Genomic DNA, 14628 nt, shown 5'->3' with positions numbered 1-14628 from the left:
CACAGATAAACAACAGTAACTGATCCTGTTAATTTCAATAGTTTTGGTTCAAATAAATGCAAATCAGGTGATGTTTTGCCTTTAAATCTCACTATTCCACTCGACCTTCTAGACTAGATTACAGTGTTTTTTTTATTGGAGTATTGGTTGGAAATATCATTGCCACATCTAGATGTACAAAGCTGAACTTCAGGGTCGACATTTCACAATTTCAAAGCTGCCATCTTTCCATGTTTATGACATCACATGAAAACTGCATGTTTTCAGCTGTGGGTTTTACTGCCGGGCGTTTAACCGCTCAAACCAATCAGCACATGAGTCATGACAGGGACACTGGGAGCCGCTGCGTAGGCCAGTAAGCAGCGTTACAAAGCTAAGCGGCAGTATCTGGATGTGACTTGACTTCAGCTCTTTTTAATACGGCGTAGATGATTGCACATTCCACAGAGCCACCATCCATCGTGACTACAAATAAAAACATATTGACAAGGTGCATGGCCATGACGCCCAGTCTCATTTCTAGATCTGTTGCTCCATGAGTGGAACTAACGGAGAGAAAAAAATCATGCACTGGGTTCTTCCACATGTGAGACGTGGTTTATTTTGTAGCATTTTATGTTCATGTCCTGTCTGTTCATTCACACCATTGAGGGAGGGAGGGTGGGGTGCAGAAAACGCGAGCGTGCCGAGGCTTAGAGTGGGTAGGTATTTATAGGAGTGTGGCCGGAAGTGGGCGAGTGGCTGAGGTGTGGTCCTGCTCCTGAAATTCAGCTAAGTTTTATCTCCAATATATATTAATTATTTTTTGCTGAATGTATTGAAATCTTACAATACATATCTTTTAAGTTTTTTCAGAGGGGTTTGTTCATATATAATTCATAGTCTGATTTATACAAACATTGGCCAAAATAGATTTTTTTCATGGCTATATAGTATTTAAAAAAAATGTATGATACAGAGAGATATCCAAAACCCCCTCGATAAAAACCTTTGACTCTAATATGTGTCCAAAATGAATTTAGAAACCTGGCTTTATGTTCAGATTTCTGTGCAGGAAAGCCTGTGCTGAGCAGATGATAGGCTGTGGTTACAGTAGGGAGTAAAATGCCAATCAATTGTCTGCAGAATATTGTTTTTTTTGATTGGCTTTTTCTAGAGTTTTAACTGGCTCTTGTGGAACATCAAGGGGATTAAGTTTAAGCCTCTTTAATTTAAATAAAACAAAACAATCCTTTCTGAATGGAATCTTGCCAGTTCTTCAAAGTTGAATGGTGCCCTCTCTGCCTTCTGACACCGCGGACACCAGACCGTTGACTTGTTTTACATCCAGCTTGTGCATCGACCACATCAATTAGTCAATTATGCTTTGAGTGTCCACCCAATCACAGGGGGCAGGTTGAGCTGCTGAAGATGCTGCAGTGGTGTCGCGTGGAGATGATATGCAAATGTTTGCGAGGGGGCACGTGTACAATTCAATTAGAAATGATGATGCTTTTTGGTGATGGGACCCACAGGGCATTCTGCGAGTCCTGTTGCGAAGCCATGCGTGGCCATTACAGAGCCATTTTGGACAGTTTATCGATCAATTACAGTAAAAGGACCATCGACCACCACGCGGTCAATGTTCAGTGTTGTATATTAAAACAATATACAAAAAACACGTGATGGAGCATATGTGAGAAACAAGGAGTGTTTTTTTTCTACGACGTGGGAGCCCCGACAGTGTATCGCGCACACGCACGCACACACTCTCGCTCACTCTGCCTTCTCTCTCTCATCCAGCCGGGCTGCGAGAGAAACAGCTAGGAGGCGAGAGAAGGAAAACGGAGCGACGGAGATGGCGAGCGTCAACATGCCGCCGCTGCTGCTGCTGGAGCTCGCGCTGGTCCTCCTGGTCGTCCTCGCGCCCGACGTCCGAGGTCTACACGGCATCGAGGACCAGAGCCAGGACACCGAGTGCAAGATGAAGAGCGTCACCGTGTCGGCGCTGCCGTTTCTGCGGGAGAACGACCTGAGCATCATGCACAGTCCGTCGGCCTCCGAGCCCAAGCTGCTGTTCTCCGTGAGGAACGATTTCCCCGGGGACGTTGTGGTGGTGGACGACCTGGAAAACACCGAGCTCCCCTTCTTCGTCCTCGGTGAGTTCTTGAAAACACGACGGTGTCCGCGGTTCATTAGCCGCCAATTGGGCTGATTAAACCCCCTCACTCTTGTTCTTTACACCGGAGCAGCTGTCTGTTAGCTTAGGCCTGGTTCCATACCATGCGTTCACTGCTTCCAAAAATACTTTCGGCTATATAGCAGCCATAATTAATAACTAACGCCATTAGGCTGCATGCATATGTCATAATTAGTCAGCGGACTGTTATGATAAGGCTGTCGTGAGCAAAATCAACACTTAGCACTTCCTATTGCACTAATAGGCCGCATAGCATCCTAATGCTAACAAAATAATATATATATTTTCCCCCATTGAACTATTAATCCAGCGATACATTTCTAAGAGCAGCGTCCCTTTCATGCCTTGTGTCTTATGTTCTCTCTAGCGTGAGCGTACACGCAGGGCTCGGTCAGCTACATGTGTTGCTGCTACCTGCTAGTTAGCACACTAGCAGGTGTGCAGCCAAACTCCTGTGACTTTAGTGCAACTTTAACCGCGTATCTGTTCCTGTTGTCAGCCGGTCTGTGTCTTTAGGTGTGTTGGTCCCTCTGTGCTGTCAGTGTCCGAAATGTTTTGAAACTGATTGATACGCTACAGTTCACGCTGTCTTGTTAGTTTTCAGGCTTTATAGAACCAAACTTTTATCCAAGTTTAGACGGAACCAAGTCCACTCTCACTGGGCCTGAGGTTATGTTTGAATGACAGGGAGTTTGGCAGAGAGCGTTGTAGAAGTGAGCTGGCCGCTGTCCATGGTGCTGAATGTCCTCAGAGCCGCTGGGAGGATCTCCCTCTGCCGTGTGAGCACTGAGGCACACTGGCTGGCTCTGCAGGGTTTGCAATGTTACATTTGTACACCCAGTTTTGTCAACTTTGTCTTTTTGGATGTTTTCGTGATGACTTAGTAGTACTGCTGGCTCCTGGCCCTGATGGTACAGTTATTTAGTAGAGTATTGGCCCCAAGGCTACGATCAATGTGTGTGTGTGTGTGTGTGTTGGCTGGTAAATGTACTGAGCCGTCTCATCTGTCCATGTGTCTTTGTTGTCACTTTTCAAAGCAGTTGCCTGTTTTTAAAATGCCCTTTTCATACCTGCATGTTACACAGATACTGTAGTTGTCTCTCTCGTGGCAGATGTGAGCATGCACTTTGCACTGTGTGGCTGAGGAAATAAGCAGCAGATTGTTACGTTACATAGGTTATTTTAAAAACCACATCGGCTTTAGAAAACCTACAGATATCACTGATCAGGCAATTATCAGCATCATTTCATCTTACCTTCATCAGCACACATTAAACAGGCTGAGGGTTGAGAGGAAAGGGTTGTGACGTGCAACTGGATTTGAACTGATTACATGTCCGGCATCTTAATCCTCTTGACCACCATGACAATCATGGCTGCTTGCGTTTTCGGCCAGCATACAGTATTACGAATGCAATACTGTAATACTACTAGAACTAAGAAGAATTCATTTCCTGCTTAGCTTTAAATCACCCGCATTCAGGTTTTTTTGTCCAACCGGCTCAAACAACACATGCAATTTTGCAAACTGCAGCAATTTTTTCCCCTTCAATTAATCTATTGATGGTGTATGCTCCAAAGTGTCCGAAAATAATGAAAAATGGCTATTACAGTTTCTCAGATTCCAAGGTGACGTCTTTAAATTGCTTTTTTTTGTGACCAAAACTCAAAGATATGCAGTTCCCAAGGGCTCAACAATAGGGATTGCCCGATTTCCTGGGGCAAGTAAATGCCACGTCCCGCGAGTAAATCTATCAACTCACTTTCCCGATTAGGCAAGTTTTAAAATGAAAAAATAAATAATATTCTTTTTCCAGAGCTGATGATGGAAGTGGCTGAGGAGTGAGCCATCTCGCTTCCTTCTCGTCTCTGTTGAGAGTTGCACATGCTCGGTACCGATCGAGCACTCGAGAAAAAATGGCGGCGGGTAAAGACGAAGCTGATGAGTTGAAGCCCAAGCACCCATTTCAGTCATTCTTTTACTGAAATAAGGATTCAATTTGACAATTTGCTTTTGATATTTGATTACTGCAAATGTGTGTGTGAGCCAATGTAAAAAGTGACAGGACAAAATCTGAAATGGTTGGCCATTTTTTTTTTTTTACTTACCTGAAAGCTTTTGATACTTGATGCGACAGACACATTGGGTTTGGTACTCTATACTATAGAGGTTCCAGACCCAGTATTATTGAGTGTTTACGCCATGTGGTTCAGACAGCAGTTAATGAATCACGGGGAGGAGGGAAATAAGCTGAGGTAAAAGCAGAAGTGATCTCTCAGGACCGTTGTTGCATGTTAAGGAGTCCGAATTCCTGTCTGACATTTCCTTAACGTAGCACTCTGCTCCAGGACGGAAAACGTTTGAACCAAAAGTCCCATCGGGGAGGCCCGACACAGGTACGGCATCGCTGGGACCCAAGTTTGAACACTGGAGCAGCTGCAGCCTTTCATTTGTCTGTTGTTTGTCTCTTTTGTCTGTTGCTTGATTTCCTCTGCTGGCTAACAAAAGCCTCTTTGAATCACAAACCAGAACTTTCCCCCGTCGTGTAAACGTCTTCTCAGGAAACTAAATCAATTCAACATTGTGCATCCGTATCGCTAACGAGCAGTAATTACATTTCACCGGTGTTTGAGCAGCGCTGTCATAAGATGTTAGTGGAGGCACCGAACTCTTTCTGGCTGCCCAGTTGTCGCTGCCTCACGCTAGCCGTCTCGCGGGCTGTGTGAGTCTGCCCCGGCCTCGCTGGGATCAGTGCAGGACGTGGTTCCTTCAGCAGCAAACATGCTGTGTGGGACATTTTGTCTGTCCAACGTAAACACACGGTGAAGGGTAGGCCGGGTCAGCAGCAATGGTGACATCTTCCTTTTGAGCTGACGGGATTCGATTTTGGAGCATTTCACTGTATCTGCTCGCAGCTTCATGAGGTAAGATAGTCTTTAGGCTTGAGGATCTAACTGGATATGGCGCAGGTCTGTGTTTATCAAAGTTGTTGCCACGTCTCCGGATAGTCAAGCAACGTCGTGTTGGATTTGATATTCCACCCAAATTCCACCCGAAGTAATTTTGTGTTCAGTAGGGGTACAATGGTACGTGATTTAGAGTTAGAGAGGCACCAATTGCATTTTTGTTGGCCTATTCTGAATTCCAGCTTTTTGAAAGTCTGACCTCCCGTTTCAGATTTTCACTGATCTGATAATCTTTTATAATTTTCACTGCTGTCCCGGAACTGTCCCCAACAATAACTTCAGAAATCAGTGTAAACCATCAAAAATCTTTATATTTTGTTATTGTCAAGTATATAGGGATCTATATATGCAGAAAACAAGCAATTCAAATGAATATAACATCATCGTTTTTTTTATTTATTTAAATATTTGCTTTTATAAAAATAATTGTCATTCGTAGTTCTATTGATGTAATACGAGTAGGGATGCCCCCGCGATACCCGGTTCTAAACGGAAACCGATAAGACAGTAAATACACAGTTAGCGGTTCTGCGATCGGTACTTTCTTATTTCTGGACTGAGACGTCCTCGTCTCAAACGTCCTCTCTCTCTGTCTCTGTCTCTTTGTCTCCGGCTCAGTACAGCGTGAGACTCCCATCAGGATCAGAGAGAAGAAAACACTGTCGAACTCTGGTCGTCTCAAACACAATAAAACAACATGTGACCAACAAGCACAACATCTGTCTGTTTGTGGAGCAGCCGTCAGGTCACGGTAGTGATGTCACACGTTAGTGATGTCATACAGAGTTTGATCAGAAGAACAGGAACATCAGTGAAAGATAATCACTGAGATCAGCTGAGAACGTAATTTAAGAATTTGGGAACTTCTTGTAGATTGTCGGGCTGAGGCTGCAGCCATGACCCAATTGGATCATGATACTGTTCTGAATGAACTCTTTTTTACCGAGTAGAGCTTGAACGCACCGTGTGAGTCAAAGTGACCTCAAACAGCTGAAACACCACCGGTGTGTGAAGGCCTTACGGCTGTGGATTGCTGTCAATTAAACATATTGTTGAAGTTGAAGAGGTTTTTATGTGGTTACCTGGGTGTCTGCTACCTGAGCAATGCAACAAAGTCCTTCTTCCAATGCACTGTCTTGCTCCTGATACGAGAAAAACATAGAAATCAACTGTAATTTGCTCAAAGTGCTGCTTCCCTGCTGTAAAGCCCCTCCATGTGCACATCGTGTGGTAGTTTGTTTGGAGCTCCACTCACATATTGTCCTTTGTTTTTCTGCTTTGCATTCCAATTGTAACAGCTGGCAGCAGGTATCAAAAGATCCAAGTTCTCAGAACACTCGTGGAGCATGATTTGCTTCATCTCCCGACCATATGCTGAGCGTACCAAGGATACTGTTCACTGCTTTTTCTTACAGTGGGGACAAATGTCAGTGTTTAAACATACAGTGTGGAGAAGATGTATGGATAGTGAAGTAGACTGTACTCCTCATTTCAGTGCTACAGATGAGGAGCGTTTGACAGGAAAGAGACTGAGCATCACTTAGTGCAGGTTTTGACCTAGGACCCTGACCTCTTTAATCCCACCCCCCCTCATCAGGACTGTGCGCATCCTCAGCTAACCCCCAGTGATTATTTGAGTGTTTGAAGCCCTCGGAGACACAGATCAGACATTTTCTTTAAAAGGACGCTCTCAATGTTCTAGTTGAAGGAGGGAACCATAAAGCTGTTAAGCCTCATTTTGGGAGGAGGAAAAAAAAAAGGATATCTTGTCATGAGGCTCGCTGAGATTCTTTTATTTTCCGTAGCCCGTCAACCTCTTTTGAAGTAACATCATTTAAAGTGTATCTGCTTTTAAATGTGCGAGTGGTGGGTTGGGTGCCATTTAAATTCCACATCCCTCCCCCCCACCGCCACCACCACCTTTTACAGTGGCTCGCATTTTTCTCGCCAAATTGCTTCTCTGTGAAGCAGCTTAGAAGCAATTTGAAAAGGGGATATTCTGTGACTGACAGTAAATTGTAGCTGCAGGACCCGCAGCCACTCGTTGGTGTCAGAGAAGCCTGGTCACCCAATTAGGAATTTACCCTTTTCAATGTTGCGCCATAAATTGTGCGGGGGGTGAGGTAATAAAGTCGCCCTCCGGCACAGACCGGAGCTGTGTTTGCTCTGGCAGTGATTTGCACATCTGGGCCCGGAGGCTTGGAAGGTAGTCAGCTCTAAACTGCCTCCCATTCAATCTGCTTTCTGCAACAACAATTTGGCCGGTACAATTCCGATCCATTCCAGAGAAAGCTTTCCATTGTTGCCGGGGTAAAATGGCATTAAACCTCGTTGGGGTTTGACTTCACATGTCAGCCTGGTGTGCTCTTCCTAAAACTGGTATTTTTCTACATTTTCAAACTACAGCAAAGATGGCGGGACATCTAGAGCTGCAAGTTGTGTCACCTTTTTATCGGTGGTATGCAGTGAGAAGTGTTGTTGGCCAGGGGTGCAGCGGATCATGTGACAGTTTTGAGTCACGAATCGGATCAGCAGAAAACAAAGGGAGCAAATATGACTTTTAGAGATGGCCCCGATCAAGTTTTTCTGCTGGCGATACCGATCATCGATGATCCATATCTGCCGATGCAGATGTTTTTTGTTGTTTTGTTATAGCAGCTGGTATACAAGGCCCGTAACTGTTGTTTTTCACCACGGTCCAAAGAATCATTTGAACCGCCCTAAAGTCGGTGTAAACCCTCAAAAATGCATAATTTTTCTTGTTATAGTCATCTGTTGTGGTTATTTGCAGTAAACCTGAGGTTCTTGTTACCTTTCACTGAGCAGCGATAGACTGCATCCTGACTGGAAACATTACAAACCTGGTTTGTGCACAGTCCAGTACAGGAGGGCTCTAGCAGCTGATTAAAACCATCATTGGTACCCATGACTCCTCCAGAGTCCTCTCTGTTTGACTGAACACTGACCAGCTGCTTCCCGGCCACAGGCTGAAATCAGCACCAGAGGGGAAAAAAATCTAAAATGTGTCTTTTGTCTTTCATGATCAATAATCGATGGGAGGAGATCCACAACTCAAATAGTAGCAGTTACTACTGTTCAGCATTAGATCAGACAATGGACTATGGCTGCGGTCCCACGATCAATTAAATCTTCCCTAATATACTCGGTCATAATGAATATGTTCCAGAGAAATCTGTATTCCCTACGTGTCGGGTGTCGGAGACACTTTGCTGAGCTTAGTGAGCACACAATTTATTTATTAACTGGATTTCCGTGCTGACTGAAATGCATTTTTCTCAGCCAGGATGTCACATGCCAACATACGGACATCTACTGTACTGTACCACCCCTATCTTCTAGTGGAGTATTGCATAGTTTTACCTCTCCAGGCCTCTAAAATACAAAGTGTTCATTTCAGACACTTCTTTATTTTTCCCTTTCTGCTGACTGCAGTCTAGATTGTGTTCCCAAACAATGAAGATGGGTGATTCAGTCATTTTAACTTGTTGTTAGAGAGAAAAATAAATCCACTTTTTAAAATTCTGATCGAAAGTTTTCTAATAATAAGAAATAGTTTTACTTGTCCAGACTTTTCTGCTCTTTCACATGTCACCAGTTGATTACAGCACATCGGCGACAGGTCAGCACATTCTGTAATGCTCTGTCATGAAGGAGTTGCACGTTGAGGATTTTTAACAGTCTAGTTGGATGTGACTTTTAGCACATCCATTTAGCACCACAGCACACGGGCTTGGTTGGTCTGAAGCTGCTCTTCAACAGCGTGGACAGCACGTGATCTCCAGCACTGAGAGCCACCGTGGTCGCTTACTTTTGGCTGTTTGGGATTATTCAGTTGGTGCCGTTCCATCCACCATCTATGCATTCATCTGTACGGTGGTTGGTGTTGCCTCTTTAGTGCTGCTATAAATCCCTCAAGCAGGAGACACATTTATATGCACATAAAAAAAAACTTTTACGTGATCAAAGCAATGATGTGAATGTGTGTTAGCAGCATTAGTCATCCTCTTGTGGAATTACTCGTGTTCCATTTCCATGTTGACTATTTGAGTTGGATAAAAATGTATTGGACGTCACATTGTTGGAACAGAGCAGCTAATACTGGTAGAGAGAGCAACACGTTAGTGGCCGACTGTTCGACTCACTCTGAGCTAAGATAAAACAAGTGTGCATAAATTAGGTAGATTCAATATTTTAGTTTATTTTATTCAGGAGGGTCTGGCTGCCCCCTCCCCCAATGGCATATTTAAAACAATCAAACAACTAAGGGCACAAGGAGAAGGGATGCGAATAATTAACCGTTTGACCGACAACCAACAATAAAGTTGAACTGAAGTTTTTTTGCCAACCCCCCTTACTTCAATCAGCAGTTAGCAAACAAGACACGGGAGCTCGGCTCGAGTCTAACAGTTACCTGTTAATGAGGGCCAGCTATCAGTCGGAAAAAAAGTCCAGGCCAGAGAAAGGGAGATCATTGGGATATTTTCATTTTCACCTTTCATGAGCTAATATGGTCGTATTGCACACGCTTGTCCTTGCTTCAGAATGCTCACTTCCTGCCTATGGTGAGGATAAATGTGCTATTAACATCCAGCGGAGATCAAGGGTTGTTTTGGTGTTTGTGCAAGGCGAGGACAGAGGAGGACTCAGTGGGCAGGAGACACAGACAGAGACGGTAAGGTGCATGGCTGCCTGAAGCGTTTCCATGGTAACACGGCTTTCATATATTTTGTTCTCCACCGCAGCAGGAGAAGACATTTCAGTTGGCACCTTAAGCTGCCACATACTGCTGCTATCTGAGTAGTGATTATCATAAAAAGAACATTCAGGTATCAAATACAGTTCAGCTCAGGGGCAGTTTAGTCTGTTTGTGCTTTCAGCCTCTTCCTAGTCTACTCTGCGATGTCACTATCAAGTCGACTGTACTTTGGAAGAACGCATTTGTAAAGATTCACGAGGAACCTAATATCCAAAAAAGCCTTTAATTATTATTTTGATCATTATTCTTTCTCAAACGATGCTTCTTGGTTCTCATGTTTTTGTTATTATTGTAATGTAATGTAAGGTTCATGTTCCGAGAGTTCCTTTACTGCTGATTGTGTTTAGATATTCATATTTGAAAAGAAAGTGCTTTGTAGGAATAAGTGTCATTGATGGAGTTCAATCGTATTTTATCAAAACAAAATCCAGTTCTGGAAATCACTGAATCCATTTGACTCCGTCATTGAAATAGGTTTTCTAATTCGTTTTTGCATTAGCGTGCACCCAAAGTTATGAATCTGTCTGCGTCTGGCAGCTGAGGAGGCAGGAACAGGTTTGGAGTGGCAGCCTAATTAATGTAAAAACAGGTAAACAACATGAGGTATGAAGTGTTGATTAAATGTGTCAGACACATTGAAAAACTTTGGAAAGCGCGCATAGTCATCATAAATCTGTTACTATACAAATGCTGTTCAATAATTCACTCGTTGTTCGCTTCACACAGGGGCTCTCAAACGTTGTGGGATCAGGGATCCCTTACACTTTCCAAAAAGCCCCATAACACATAACACCGCTTTAGCACATGCTCACTAGTATTTGTACTTGATGCCATTAGGACTATTTTCATTTAAAAAAACTCTTCACAGTGAGAAACAGAAACACATTTTAGCTTGAATAATGCTAATACCAACTATAAACCTTTAACAGAGGGTCATCTCAATCAAATTGCATATGGCCTGAACTTGACATCATTTATATTTTTAGTGATGGATTACAGGCAGCCTCTCAGATCGTCCTCCGCATGCAAACGAGCCCTTCACTTAGGCTTCATCGCTGTCATCGTGGAGAGTGATGACTCACAGAGGTAAGTGGTAGGAAAGGGGAGCGATGTCCTCGTGGCCTCAGCACTGAGTGCAGGATACTCATGGGTCCAAAGTCCTGCCAAAGGACTAGCAGTGAGGCCACTTCTCTGGATCTAGTCCCAGGCATCGGTGTTCACATCGGACGAGTATGGTCTGAAGAGCTCGCTCAGTGCATTGAGGTGAGTTGTGGCTACCGCTCTCACTATATCCACAGACGGGTTGTGTTGGGGGAACATGTCTGTTACTCCATCTTGTATATACAGGATGCAGCCTTTGGTTATGGAAAATGAAGCCAATGTAGAAGTGCCTTAAACCTGAATTCTCTCTCCTGTCCATCAGGGGGCGACTCCTCTGGTTGTATAGAAGTCTATGAGAAAATGACTCTCTTGATTTATTACCTCAGTAAACATTGTAAACATGAGTTTATGGTCTCAATCTCTAGTTTCAAGTCTTCTTCAATACAGCATGATGTTCATTTAGTAAATGATGGTCCATTTAGAGTCAAATAGACCATAAAGCAGGGTATGCATTCGGGCGGGGCTACACAGTGATTGACAGGTTGCTAAGAGAGACGTATACGGTGTCTCTACGTCACTCCTCCTTAGTCCAAATATGGTCACTACCTTTCACTGGCTGCGAACAAGAAGATGGTGACTGTCAAAATCCAAGATGGCGAAGGCCAAAATGGCAAAACTCAAGGCATCAAAACCTCAGTCCACAAACCAATGGGTGACATCACGACTGCTGCGTCCACTTGGTATACAGTCTATGCTCTGACTATCTCACTGAGTGGCTCAAACACCCTCTGCAAAACATTACAACGGGAGAGCCATCGCACCTCAGAGTGATGGAGCGCTGCGTCCTGCCCGACATCCATCTCCCTACAAAGTCGTCCAAACAAACGTGACTGCAGTGCCCTTGACTCCACGTAATAACCCCTCTATCATGGCCACTCATTTCCACACAGCTCAGTAGCTTCATCCATGAAAGCATCTGGGAGTCAGAATATATCCTCACACGTTGTCCTCCCAGGCAATTCCCTGCAGAACAGAAGCCCCTTCAAAGTGTTCCTTTCCCATGGATAGCAAACCTAAACGATTAACTGAGCCGCACTAGATATGGCTTGACTCGTCCAACTGAATAGAAAGTTGCTCACAGGAACTCGACCCATCCAGTAGCTGTGACAGAATGTCAGCCGACAGTTGGTTTATTCTCTTCCTCCATGGTGTCATTTGAGAGTGGGACAGCTTTCAGTTCATCAGCTGATTCTGTCTCGAGCATAATTTCACACATTTTAACCGCCGCTGGAAGTAGAAGTTCTTGTGTAATTGTGTGGGGCTTCAGAATTTTCATAATCTGGGCCACCAGAAAAGAAGCCCTCTGTGCACCCTCTGACGTTGTGGTCAGCTGCACCAGGGTCGATTACTCGCTCTTTCGACGGGACAAAATCCCGTTTGCTTTGCCCTGATGTTCCAGGTGCTTTGTGACCACGTTTCATGGCTTTGTTGAACACACATGACTCATTGTTGCCTCCCGTCACTGTTCTCAATAAAACCCTTGGTTGACTATTCTTTTAAATCTAGCGATCTGACAGGTAAAGTGAATCCAAGATTACTGCGATTTACCATGGAAGTCCGTTTGTGGGGTAAAAAACACAAGCAAACCAATAAATCAGCACACGGCAGGAAGCAGAAAGTCTCAACTCAACTACATATTATTTTCGCCGGCTCCCTCGTAGCTTGTTGATATACTTTTAAAAAGTGGTACGGCTGCCCACATGTGTTTTATAATGCTGTCGGACCGGTGGAGATCAAGGGAGAGAGAAACTGTCATCTGTATGCAGGCTCACAGAGGCCAGTGGGGGGGGGGGGGGGGGGGGGGGGCTGGGAGCTGGACAAACAGTCCAGCTCCCTCAAAATCCTTTTCCACCCTCACTTTAAGCTTTAAGATTAAAGTGTCGCAATTCATGGCAACCCATGAACAGGCGGCCCTTCGAGACCTCTTTTAGCAAATAAAATGGAAGATTGAAAAATCTTACCATTACGTGCGCACACACACACACACACAGTGCGGCGTAAATTCAGGAATACAAAAATATTGGAAAACGGATTCCGCAGAGGTGCTCGGATTAGCTTCCGTCAGAGGAAGATCTTGCGGCGAGAGCGGCAGAGCTGTTTCTCCGTTTCCCCCTCTGATGTCCTGATTTCATCACCCCGGCAGAAGCAATACATCTTAATTTGCTATTGTCATCACAGGCAGGCCTCGATCTGTCAGCTTCTCAACCTCGGGAGGAAGGTGGTACACACGAGAAGGACATCGGTTCAAAGGCAGTACGACATGCTTCTGTTTTTTGAGGGCTGGTTAGTTTGAGGTTTGATTGAACTCACAACAGCCAGTTTGGATTCTCCTGATGAATGTTTTTCTAGTAAAAAGTAAAAAGGGTTTGATTAAACTGAACTTTGATGTCATTGATAACCAAGCAGAGTTTGATCATTAGTTCAGTCAGCAAAATTGTAAAAGAAACTGCTTTCAATCCATTGATCTCAATTCGAGATGTATCATATTCTTGTATGTAATATCTACCTGGTATTGACAATAACTTGTTATTTTAAAGTTGATTAGATTCAATGCAAATATTACAAAGCTTTGAAACTGACTAGATGTAAAATGTAACTGAAGGCATCAACAAATAATGTCAGTTTCAAAATTAAAACCGGAGACAAAATATACATAAACATAGAGATGTGTAGCTTTATTCTTGTCCTTTAACCTCAAGACAGTTTGTAAATATATAACCATAAGTTGATACACATTGACTGTCCATCATGGGGCGACTCCTCTGGTTGTGTAGAAGCAGTGGCGGGCCGTGTGTTTCATACCTGGGCCTTCAGTGCTGTCCTACTACAGTTGAACCACCTCCTAATAACCTCATTATGACGCCACAGCTACGGATATTAGGGGTGTAACAATACACATATTCGTATTGAACCGTTCGGTACGAGGCTCACGGTGCGGGACGCATTACGAATCACACAATATGTTTGGATAATACCAGTGCATTTGGAAAATGCAGAAGCTTAAATTGTGGGAAATATAATGTTCATTCAGGTTCAACCTGGCAACCCACCCAATGTTACAGACAACCTGTACACGCCCACCACAGAACAACATTGTACTCCGGTGAGGCTACAACTCTCCCCGCAGCGTTTACCTGTTCTCTACTGATTCAAACAGGGCTCAAGCCATCGCCACACAATCCCCATTTCTCCAGATCATAATTCCTGCTTTGTAAAAGAAAAGCAAAGCCCAAACAGAGAATCAAATGTCCGACGCCTATACCCCTACAGGTTATTATTTGTTTCGTGTAAAAATGAAGCTCAACACCTACAAATACACGAAGTGCAGAGTGCAGATACATGAATGCATGAGGGGATGCTGTGTCACTAACGGACAATGCATATAGTCAAAATCAACGTAATTAACACAATGATGAGAACAAACTCACAAGAACCAGTCACATATATAATATGACAACAAATCACTAGTTTCAAGTCTTCTTCAATACAGCATGATGTTCATTTAGTAAATGATGGTCCATTTAGAGTCAATGCATTCACGCAG

The 14628-nt window shown here is 43.9% G+C and overlaps 1 protein-coding gene across 1 annotated transcript in view; it reads left to right on the top strand.

Moving 5' to 3' along the window:
- Positions 1 to 1837: 1837 nt before the first annotated feature.
- astn1 (astrotactin 1) overlaps positions 1838 to 14628 on the top strand; it is a gene marked incomplete at its 5' end in the record, with an annotated part of 390125 nt that continues 377334 nt past the window's right edge. Inside the window, one exon of the mRNA XM_079284766.1 lies at positions 1838 to 2138. Within this exon, the coding sequence (XP_079140892.1) occupies positions 1838 to 2138 (301 nt within the window). The remainder of the gene's footprint in view (positions 2139 to 14628) is intronic.

The sequence above is a fragment of the Melanostigma gelatinosum genome (assembly GCF_949748355.1).
Source record: "Melanostigma gelatinosum genome assembly, chromosome: 15".
Taxonomy (NCBI): Eukaryota; Metazoa; Chordata; class Actinopteri; order Perciformes; family Zoarcidae; genus Melanostigma; species Melanostigma gelatinosum.
This window is presented reverse-complemented; position numbering and strand designations above follow the sequence as displayed.